Consider the following 12,265-nt stretch of genomic DNA (forward strand, 5'->3'; position numbering starts at 1 on the left):
CGCTCAAAAGTTCTCAAAAGTTCCAGCCAGGTAAATTCTCTGATTTATTAGGCATTCAACTTGTCATCCGGAAATGTACTGTTAATTCCCGTCGCCTTCATTTATTGATGTTTTTTCCCTAAGCAATTTATTCTGTTCATACTCCCATCTTAGTGTATTGGAAAATTCTTGTGCACATGATAGCACAATCTAGCTCAAGGATGTAACTTCAACGGTAACTTTCGGTTCCTTCATGTTGTCGACACATTGGATCTTCTATCGCTGAGGACTCGCCGTCATTCGGTCGAAAAAGGAAACGACATGGACTGAGTAGCCGATGTGCATTTTCCTGAGCGCCTGCGTCATGGTAGCCGTGAGCAGTAAGCACGCTGGTCATCGTTGGTCTGAATTTCAACGTCGACAGTTGGTGAGAAAGGATTTTTTCACAAAAGAAAAAGAAGTGAAAATAAGTTATGGATACAGGAGCTGTTGATATGCTTACCCTGCCGTCTCATAATTCTTTTGTAGAAACCCCTCGACTCTGCCTGGCAGCTTTGAAAGCATTACCTAAAGGTAATTCTAAAGATTTATGCGTATAAGAGGATAGCTGGTAAGCTCCAAACACAGCAACTGGGGTCAGATAGTGGTAAATTACCTTCGTATCAGTTTGTTGAGGACTACACACCAACTCATCAAGATCAAAAGGTTGTTCACTTCCAACAACTTCACTAGGCATGTTTCTCTAAAGTTCTTCCGTTTCAAAATAATGTTGGTTGAGCTTTCTTTCTTGAACCCGCATTCCTTCTCCGGCAAATGTTCTGGCTCTGTCGTCAACCCATTAATGACCTCGGTAATTCTAAAAACATTGGCACGGGCGACGCAGCGCCTCCGATTTTCTTCTTAAATATCAGGTAGCTAAAACTGTTACCTTCTCGTTTCACCCTTTCTAGTTTTCCTTTTGCTCCTTTTGATAAGGATTGAGAGCATTTTTTTGGCAACTGTTTGCGTTTCTTGAGCGTCGGCCTCATTGAAGTTCTGTTTCTGCCTCGCAACGTTATTTCGTATCTGTCTCGCGCTCTGCAAAGGATTTGCTCTGCTCAGTTGAAGTTCAGTTGCGGCACCGTTACCTCCTAGTCCATCAATATTTCGGCTTTCAAGCGTATATATAGTGCACTGGCATCATTTCAGCAAGGTAATGGGACCACCGAAGCAGTCCCGTACAGTAAACAAGCTTCAGGGGAACAAGACAATTGAAATATGATAACTGTAGCTGAACAGCTTAAAAGGTGTAGTGGCAAGTTTGCACTATACGGGTAAGGTGCAATTTTTTAGAACTACTATGAGCTGTGGGTGTTAAGTAACAAGATAAATGCAATATATCATAGCAATTTTATTAGGAATCTGCAGGACCATTCATACATTGAACTACGAAGGACGCAGTTGCACGGGAGACGCATGAATACTGCCTGGACGCAGCACAGCTGGTAACGATGAGCCAGTGTTATAGTTAGAACAATAAACAGCTGCTAGTTCAGACGTGGTTACGATATAAAATCCCTAGCCGCTCTACTATATATTGTCAGTCCATTTTAAATACTCATGTCTATAAGAGCCGATCAAAGGTACATAATAATAACTACTTAACTGCGTTATGGTGTACGGCGTCATGTATTAGGTTGTTCAGCTTTAAATTCGAGATGGTGGACTTTAACTATTTCTTGAACCTTCGCAAGCATACTTTTTTATTTTGAATCAAAGTAAGCACTCTCATTATTTATTTAGACAAAAGCTTGTTTTTCCCGCTAGTGTAGAAGTGCATGTAAGGTGTACAAGAACTTACAAGTAGTTTTGTTGCATTCACCTACTAACGTGACCAGTGCAACAATTAGTTATTTTTATAAAGGGAGAGCAAAAAGAAGCAAACGTCTCAATGTCTTTATTCTTGACCTTTGTTTAAATCAAAGAGCACCCATTCGTCCAGTTTTTTTTACCATATTAATTTGACCGAGTCTGGTAAATAGAATCGTTTTGTGCATACCAAACTCCAATTATACTATTCGTAAATCTTGAGATAAATCGGTTTCCAACAGATACTATTCTCCGAGCTTTATGTTTCTCATCTTTGCATAAAACTTCCACGAGGCTCATTCTCGAGTTCAAGATTTCTTTTGCGATATTTTTAGAACTGATGGTCTTGTTAGTAGTAGAGCTTTCATTAGGACCTATATGGCGAGCTATGTCTACCACTGTAGTTGTAAGACGTACGATCCATGTCCGTATACCACTAAAACTTTTTCTTGGTTTTTCAAATCCCACTGCAGCTCGCGCATTCAAAGCCTGAATAATCGTATCCGATAAAGGATCTCAGATTGCAAAATGTGCACGTACAGCTTGGAAGCAAAGATAAGAAACCACTGCGTGCACTATTACCAAAATTTTGAAATATAGGGTATCATTTTGAAGTACGAGGTAATTTTAAAATATGAGGTTAGTTTTTCTCGTATTTCATGTCGATCAATCTACTGTGCTCTAAACGAACATATCTTCGATTAGAACTTATCCTAACTGTCACTTGCAAACACCCTTGTACGAGTTGACCAGACGGACGTTGGCATATCAAATATTCTAATTATAATGCTCTAAATTAGCAATTAATAAAATGCGACTGAAGTGGCTGCTGCCAAAGACAGTGCAATAATTAGTAATAGGCCGACAGTCTGAGAAACAGGTAGAGCTTTATGCAGCGCCAAAGGCACCTCAGTTGTTCTCGATGAAATTTTTGTTCTATTAGAAAACTAAACTAAAAACAAATGTTATTACTCGGTGCGAAATCCGCCAGGCACCAAAATGCCGTGTTTGGAAGAATGTGAAAGTATAAAATTTGTTTATATTATAATGTCGAGCTGAAACGGTGATACAACAAATACGGTGCAAATACGAATGGAGCTGATTATGCTAATATAAGGTTGGAGTTATTTAATAGAAAAACAAAACAAAAAAAAAGGCAATGCAATTTATATGAGCAGAATAACAGAAGGTAAATGAATCTAGGCATACCATCAGCCAAATAAATTATTTACTAACGGTGTAGCGAGCGCAATACAGGGAGGCTACAGGTTAGTCACGTATATTGCTGCGTAAGTCCTTATTAGAATCTTTGTAGGCTTTAGTTCACCTAAGACGGTTCCTGAGTGCCTGACTAGAGTGGTGTTGGCTTTGATTATTAGGATACATAAGGTTAAATACTTTTTTTAATAAATGCAGCGTGCAAGGTGTTTCTCACCGCGGAAGTACACTGATAACTGTAACGTTGTTTTGCCATGCACTACACAATCAGCTTAATTCAATTTTCTACTATGTGCAACAGGCCACATGATCTCCGAACCCTCCAGTGTTTCCAGAACTATCGGCCTGAAGAAATATAATTATTTCTATTATTATTATAATAGTTAATAAAATAGTAAAAAATATTACCGACTTTTTGTTTGTTCCTTTAGTTAGTCGATGCGAAATCAATTATTCATAATTAATTAGTTATAGATTTCTGTAAACGCGAAGCGTCATGTATGTACTCTATGACAGACTAGATTCGGACTGGATTACGGCCTACATATGTATATATATTATATCTATGCGATAACAGAAAAAAAAATCCGTGTTATTAAATCAAGGCGCTGAAGCTATAACATATGCAACATTTCGTCGGTGAGAACAGTGAAAAATCTCGGCGGGTTATTCGAATAATATAAATGTACACCTTATTTTACGTCTTAGTTTTCTAAAGCTTACCTTTTATTAATTTAGCTAGACCTATATATAATTAGCTAACGCGCAATTCGGTACTTTCAGAGCAACGAAATAAATGCTACGATACTTGGTTAGCACATAATAATAGATAGAGCACATTTAAAAATAGGAATAATGAATAATTACGTATAAGAAGTATAATTGCAACGTCATGACGGGATAATTGCAACGAAAATTTGCAAGCGGATAGTATGGTATCTGCTTCTCCTAAAATATTTACTGGTAACTTGCAGAGATTTGAGATTGCAGTCATGTTACTCTATAGACACGTCCTAAATAAAGAGTTCATCTTGGTAAGTGTATTAGATAATTAACGGTGAATAAAGTTCCTACATAAAATACATTAACCTAAAAAACTTCGAAAACAACTCTAAAAGTACGATTTTTTTGTGGTTTAGCTTGACCCGAGGAAAAACTTATGATAAAATTACGAAATAGCTACTCTGAGTGATTAAATATGCGGCCTTGTGTTGCGTCCAAAAAACATGCGTATAGTATGTCTTATACAACTCATGTATATGTTAATATAAGTGTCATTTGCCTAGGTATGTCATTAAGATTACTCAACCCTTGAATGGCATACCAAGTGGCTAGAGACACTCGTTGTCGGTACCTAGATTATAAAGCGGACCCACCTTCTGTGCTGTTGTTTCGGTCCTATTTGTATCATTCACTTTTTTCATAATACGTGTCCCCACTGTTTGACGGCGAACCCTTTTTTGGTAATGTCCAATCTTCAATTGCTCATTTCCGTCCTTGCGGTTTTTGTCGGATAACGATTTAGTGTAGTCGGCATGTGTTTTCTTATTGAAGAACTTCTTTGCCACCAGCGATTTGTGCTGTCCTTCGACCTGAATTTGATAGAATGTTATATGATCCACGATGTGACAGGTAAACGTACCTCGTTACGTTCTGCTAGCTTTTTTGCGAATTTAAAATGTATTAACCATTCTCTTAGAAGAGTTCTAATAACTCTTCTAAAAAAGAGTTTTGATTAGCACGAGTTTTGTTTTGTTTGATAAGCCTCAAACGTCATTGATTCCCATAAGACGGGTTGCATCTGCTGGCAGCTTTTGAAATCTAATGCATATCGTTATATGCAGATATAGACCATAGTGAAGCTAGAGAAATATTCTAGTATCAGCAACATAAGTAATGGCGGTTTTTTTAAATACTCCCTTTACCCTAGTGTATCCATAGCCTATTTTTCCTGAACGTCATCTTCGTCAAGCGTAGTAGTGAATTTTATTCACCAATTTTATAGTCACTCTGCATCCGCGTATTGGAAATTCGTTGAAAATCTGTCGGAATAATTATTTTGTCTGTTTTCGTACTTAAAACGTTCAAGTACAAAAAATATTTCTTAGTTCAATTTGTGATTTCTTGGTCTAACTCTAAATGGTTGCTTTGTGTGGATTAAATGAAATATACCTGATTCACAACAGTTGAGAAGATAATAGCGTACATCAAAAACCCAGCTTATGTTCAATGGAAGCTGTGTCTATAATTATCCGGCAGAAAATCGCCGTCAACATCGTCTTTAACGATTGCGTATGAAAGGTGATAATTAGTTATAAGGCTCGTGCAACAAAAAGTGTACACACACTCTGCGATCACTTAGCGAAGACGCAAGTTTTAGACTTGCCGTGAATTAAATTCATCAAACGCGGGGGACTTAAATGATTTCATGTTCACATCAATTTTTGTTACCTGCTGCCTCGCTAGAAAATATAAATAGAAATAAGAAAATAAAAATATACATGAATGTATTAATATTGGAACCTAAAGGACCCATTAAATTTTCAGACATTTTTAGCCATGTTATAGACAGAACCGTTACCGAAAAATGGCGACGCTCCAATGGTAAATTCCACGCCATACTAGAAATAAACAATTTTAGCTTTCTATTCACTAACCTATTAAGAATCGCTTATGTTAGTAACAAGGTTTAGTCGTTTACAGTTCTCTACAAGTTCAAAATTTTAGCAAAGTTGACAAGCGTAATATCGAGTGATACTGAGGAGCGTTATCCTTGTTTCGAAAATTGTACTTTATATTTATATCATATAATATATAGCCATATAGCCTAAACTACCGCTCTAGGTTTGAAAAGGCGGGTTTTCGACTCCTCAGTCAAGCCCTTGTGAGATCCGAAGACAACTGGAGCCAAAATTATGAATTAGTAATACTTCGTCATTCCGTTTTACTTACAACGTATTTACATGTCAGCACGCATGGACGAATATCTCTAACGTCATCTAAAGTATATAGCTTAGAGGCGAAAAAATCGTAAGGCAACTTCCTTGAACATTTTTAGTACTCACTTTTACAAATAAACTCACGGTGGCTTCATTTTGGACTTATTTTTTGTAGACTATTAAATATTCATGCTTGCAGAGTCGTTCAATATTGTTGTTACGATACACAGATTGTTCCGACAATCGCAGTTAGTATCTGTTGAATAATCATTACTCAACAAAAGTAGCTCACATTTCGAAGACTTTCTAAAAAAAAAAGCATAACGTCTTCTCACTTAGTTTTCCCGGAATATTAATAGCAAGCAGGCTGGGTTTACCAGTGTTAGCTAAAACTGTCGTAACTTCACATCGATCGGTTTTTGGCAACAGGTTACATAATTTTGACAAATATCAATGCGACTTAAGATAGGCAATAGATATTTACTCACAGGAACGGAATTTGCATCAACAGCGTTAGTGCCAGTTGCGTCATCAAAGTGGTGAGCTATCCTGTCAAGTGCGCTTTCCATGAGTCCTTCGTTAGATATTTGACGGGCGAGCGTATTCACTTCATCGTCCTTGGTCGCCCCAGGACAATCAAACATATGCTCCGAATCGCACATGCATTCCTGCTGCGCTTGGTACGATCGACTAAACGCTGCCGTATTCTCGAATTGTTCGAGGCACCCGTCGTCATCTGTTGAGAATAAGGAATAAAACTGTTGGACCAAATTAATTATCAGGCACAACGCATGTGCATAGACATAATGAAATTGCCAAAGGTACTTTTGCACGCGAAAGGCTTACGCTTCATCTGAGCTTGACGATAACTGATCTGAAGAGAGATACATGACGTGGTATTGTATCAGTTGATTAACTAGGATATTTGCTTTTTTATACTGGCTTCTAAATCAAATGCGTGCGATAACGAATACAAAACTGACGGACGTAATCAGTAGCATCATATTAAATGACAGAGTAAACAAACACCAAACCATTATTTACAAACGTTCCGCCTCAGAGAAACAATCTGAGTCCACTGGTATTTTCGTCACTAGTCGTTGACCTCCCATAACCAATAGTATACCAGCATCCGTCAGTAAAAGTCATTATTATGTACACGGCCGACCTTCTCTGCATTGTAGCAGCCGATTTTATCTGCAGAAAGCGCTATCGACTTTGACCTTTTACGTCACAAACAATAGTTTGGGAATTCCACTACGAAATAGTAAAGAGCTGGAGCTTAAGCGAGGCGCTCGGTAGCGGGGTATAATGCCATTTGCCTAAGTAACCAAATTTTAAGATAATCTCATATATTTGAGAACTGTACCAAACTAAATCGTGTGAGTTTGTCCTAAGCACGAGAAAAGAGCACGTAATGGCTCGTATTCGCTGCATCGATTAAAAAACCAGAAAGTCTCTGGTTTACGTCACTGAAGCTGTCCCAGACGAAGGCGACACCAACGGCATCGTAGGTCAGACAGTTATATTGAGAAAAACGACCTTTCTTACACCTGCGCATCTCGTATTAATGAATGAAATCAAACATGCCCTCCCGAAAAGAGTTCTAAGTCTTTACTCCTTTACGAAAGCCCGGTTGGTCGACTTACTTGCAGATAGCTGCTCTTCGTTTAAAGACTTCGGACAAGGCACCCACTGCTCGAGATATCAGGATACTAACAGTCCGTTAGATCTCATGAAGAGAAACTGGCCGATGCCACTTTCGAGATTTTCAATATAAAAGTAATAAAGAGTCACAAGTAGTGGAATATCGACTTAGAGAGAACGGGCACGTACGACTAGACACATAGTTTCTCTTCTTTGATTTGCACAACTGACGATCGCCACGAACTATTTCCTCTTACAAATATTACAAATTACCATGCCTCCTATACTTATATAGATAAATAATAACATGACATGCAGGATTAACAATGGTCAACATTCAATGCGCTCTGCAGGCGGTTGTGTTATAGAAAGAATCATTTCAACATGCATATACTTAATTGGTATTTACCCTACTTGGGATGAAATGAATTAGAATAAGATTGATTGATCTGTCTGATAACTCATTAAATGTTTTTACCTGGTTAGTTTTCGATTATTTCGTCTCTCATCTTATTAATGAACGACGCAGGATAGACTAACTAGTTCAATCACGTAAAATTGATCAATGGTGTGCTCAGTTACTCACATGTTGTACTGTACCTACCAGTATAGCCGACAGGGCATGGATTTGGCGGATTACAGTAGGCAGGCAAAACAGCGTCACTCTTCACTACTTGGACGTTGCGACCGCTCCCGTCGGGCTTTAGACGTTGGGCTCCCTCGCCGGCACCTCCTGCCACGTACTGATGGCCCCAAAGTGAACTGTGTTCTAAGTATTCTTGATCTCTGCGATGACATTGGAATGATTCAGTAAAACAAGTATTAATTTCAATCAAATACCAAATCCGTAATTTACACTTCACATAATTCATATATTAAGTCAGCAGTGCACTCACGCACTGTACAACCTCCGGCTTCTCTATCAAGTATTGTTTCCGACTTATCATTCTTAAAAACCGTAAGCCTACTCTTCTGACCAAGTTAATCTGAACGTTTTTAAATCTTTCTTTTTTGCTTTATTTTCCTATTGTTTATTCATTTCTAGATTATATCCAAAAATATTCTATCCGGCGTAAGCCTTCAAAAAGAATTATATCTCTAATTTCAGCTTCAAATATAGATGCTCCAGATGCAAAAAAAAGTGATGGATAGGTTGCGGACACTCGATTATTACCAAGATTCTCGAATCTATAGGATTTTATTAAAAATTATAAGCGCGGATGCCTCATAATATGACCGAAACGCAGCGGGAAACACAGTTTCTCATTGATCCTCAACGTCTGGTCTGGCGCCGACAACATGTAATCATAATGATAGAGATTACCCAGAATCGCTATGAATGGCTAGAAATGGTGCCCTTATATATCAATATGAACCACAAGAGGAACGGGCAGCCTTGAGGCCAAAGTTAAATCGAATCTTTATTTAAAAAAATACTATGGTTTGCGTTTAGTGAAGCTAGAAAGGTCTTGTACACTAGGTTATGTGTGAAAACAACGAGGATTACATATAAGCCAGTTTCATCGACTGAAAGATAATACACAAGGCAAAGTCACATTTGTGCGCGACAATACTGGGTCTCGCGTCGCAGAAGTTGTTAAAGCAGCTCTGCAAGAAGTCGAGTAGGGTGTTCTTTTGCAGCATTTTTATTCTCGAGCCGACTTAATATCGCCTTTTGCGATCACTAGTGAATGGAATTCGTAGCTGTATATTTAACGAATAACAGTTATCAAAAATTGGCTGGGAGAGTTTTTTTTTAGTGTCAGACCTGAAAATTTCCAGCACGACGAAATATGAGTTTATTGAAAGAAAGGAGAAGGCCGTTGGTAATAGCAGCGAATATCCAGTTAACTGAATAATCTGAGGTGGACAGCGTAGTGGACAAAGAAATCTCTCGACTTAGTCATTAAATGTTTATAGATTTACGAATGTCAACGAATCCTTTGAGTCTAATTTTGTATGCTCCTGTTCCAACGTTACAGCATTAAGCAAAATAAAGTTATGCTGTAGGTGACTGATTTGAAACCTGTAACAAGACGTCGATAGATACACGTGTTTACAGAACGTTAAATGAATAATACCACTGCGACTATGGTTCGCTGGTCTTATCCAAAGCTTTCGGTTGTTACTGTCGTTTCATCGGTATAACCTGTTGGTGCTGTTGTAAATTTGTGTTAGCAGTCGGTTACATCGGTTGTACGTTAGCGAAACATAACATTAGGAATTACTACGCGTTGTTAGAGCGACTCGTTGCTATGTGCTTGGAGGTACGAATATAGAGCTGCTGGTAGTGGTAATGGCTTTTATCTGCAGCTGCGTTAGCTGCTCCTGTCTCGCTCGAATATTTATTATTTCCAATTCCTCATCACTACACCGTACCGTAGCTCTTCTGCCTTCTTTTCGTATCGCACCGCATCTTGCTATTGTGGCGCTGTCAGCGTTTATTATTACGCTGCCTCTCTATGTGACTGTATCTGCTTATGTGTATCGTTGAAAGCTTATGTCCATGTAGTGCGATGTAAGACCGCTCTACAACGTATGGCCGTATTCTATTGCTTTTCCTTGCTCACCACTTGAACCCTATCTTGTCGGGGGAGAACTGACGTATATCATAAGCAAAACATTGGTCTTCTATCAATATTATATCCAAATCCTCTTTCTGTGCATTTTTCTTGCCGATTTTACTTCTTCTATATCTGCTTAAATGTTGTTCTTTTCTTCTCCGGCTTGGAATGGTTGATTCATGTTAGCAGCCGTGCATAATGATACGGCCATCGGTTGGTATTCTAGTCTGTACCAGGCACTACCGCGATAAACCAAGTTGTCATAAAGGACAAGAGATCCTACACTGCATCATAATAGCACTGTTAAGAAGCCTCGACAATATGGCCACCGGGTCTTTGCTTTTTCTGCTGCGTCCAGCAGCAGCTGACAGATAGAACTAACAGTCGAAGCAGCAGAACACCCAAGCTAGGTATGGCAAAAATTTGGTTCCTAGTCAATCCTACTCAATGAGGCGCCATTTTCTTAGACAAATCCAATATTGTCTTTCTGTAACGTTATACTCTTTCTGCTCTCGTCAACTGGTTATTATTATGGCGCGAGCTGTGAGGCAACATCATGTGCTCCTGAACAAGCTAAATTCATTCTATATAAACGGCCACGAAGTCTCATCACATGATGTCCTATCCGATTTTATAATCTATCTTCTTTATTTATGTATATAAAATCATACATCATCGCAAAGGAAATAGAGAAACTGCCAATACAAATCTCTGATCTGTATCTTTTTGACGAGTTTTATTAGTGTGATCATTTCCCTTTTACAAGACTGCCGTTACTGTATAGAGACTACGAGACTTCGGTATCATTCTAAGATTCCATAAGTACTCTACTGGTACATCAGCGAAGTGGTCCTCTGTCAGACTTTTCCCACGAATGCCTCTTTATAATTTCACGATACATTAACTACTTTTAGCAAACTTACTCAGAAAGCCAATGTGAACGAATCTTAGTAATAAATTTGCAAGTACAATACCGCGTCAATTTCCATCTACCGTGCGAGGTTGCAACCGTTAATCCTAAAATTCAGTGTTTCCTGGTGGTTCTCTAGCTTTAGCCGCGCCTTGCTACGTAATGCTAGTAGGGCACTGATGTTTATCTGTGTCTTTATCATCTAAAACTACCAGGAATGCCTAAAAAAGTTGTGTTGAAACAAGGGAATTAAGCTTTTGCCAAACGACTTTTTCATATACTTAGAGAATAAATTCATCGTATTTTTCGAAGTATAAGTTATTCACCCTAGGAGTAACAAAAATTCATTTTCTAAAAATATTGTTCGATTAACAAGGGGATATTTCGGACTTACATATTCCAGTTCGGTTGCTTCGGGATAGTTGCTTGCTGCTCCAGTTTAATTTAATTAGTGCCATAAATGCTTGGATATGACTTCTGGTAGTTTGGTCGGTTTAAAAAATAGTTTGCTTTGATTATTTTGAAAATAGTTTTGTATGAGTAGATATGTTCAGTGGGAGAGTTACGTATTACTGTTACAACGTATAGGTTAGTAACTAAACATTCAAGTTTTACCTAGGATTTTATTTATCTACACATTATTGGAAGGGACAACCATGACACGTACGTTGATGTTTAAGGGTCTTTTTTTATTGTTTACGTGCAATTTTCTTTGTCTATTGTTCTACAAGAGATCATAGACGAACAAAAATAATTTTTAAACTATTATCAAGATTGGTCGTCAGTCTGTGGTACTAGTTTTCTAAAGCAAGCTTTTTTCGTCTAATATAAAATCATAGCCACAAAATGCCTACACACACCTTGTGTATCTCCAGATTCGTAAAAGCACGCTGTAAACGCCAGCTATATCTGGAAATTCTATGCGGGCTTAAGTGATGTTCAGTAGGGGTACTTTTACTTATAAGTACTAACTTTGTTCTGTCTCTATTAGGCCAATCCGCTGCTGAATTTCGCCAATAAATGATAAATGTATTAGACTCCTCTGCTTAAACATCACTAATTAGTAAGCAAAGTTTCATGCCAGAGGGAATCAGAACGACCTGTCAAAGAGCTAACTAAGTCTACGTGCGTGCCTTTGCGGTTTGCATCTGGGAATTTCT

General features: G+C 38.2%; 1 protein-coding gene across 3 annotated transcripts in view; it reads right to left on the minus strand.

The window, feature by feature from the left end:
* The window catches only part of 7B2 (Secretogranin_V domain-containing protein 7B2), a 37,707-nt gene that overhangs the window by 8,945 nt on the left and 16,497 nt on the right, over positions 1-12,265 (minus strand). Inside the window, exons 4-8 of one of the 3 annotated variants that reach the window (XR_015326237.1) lie at positions 8,236-8,417; positions 6,473-6,720; positions 4,422-4,637; positions 635-1,056; positions 92-383 (exon numbers count right to left, since the gene is read on the minus strand). Coding sequence is in view for 1 of the 3 variants with exons in the window: in XM_022803630.2 (XP_022659365.1) it covers positions 4,422-4,637; positions 6,473-6,720; positions 8,236-8,417 (646 nt within the window). In the remaining 2 variants the exon portion in view is untranslated. Of the gene's footprint in view, positions 1-91; positions 384-634; positions 1,057-4,421; positions 4,638-6,472; positions 6,721-8,235; positions 8,418-12,265 lie in introns of those variants that run through there. The other 2 variants (XR_002672993.2, XM_022803630.2) reach the window with 2 other exon arrangements.

Source organism: Varroa destructor, unplaced genomic scaffold (genome assembly GCF_002443255.2).
Source record: "Varroa destructor unplaced genomic scaffold, Vdes_3.0 BEIS01000004.1, whole genome shotgun sequence".
NCBI classification, from domain to species: Eukaryota; Metazoa; Arthropoda; class Arachnida; order Mesostigmata; family Varroidae; genus Varroa; species Varroa destructor.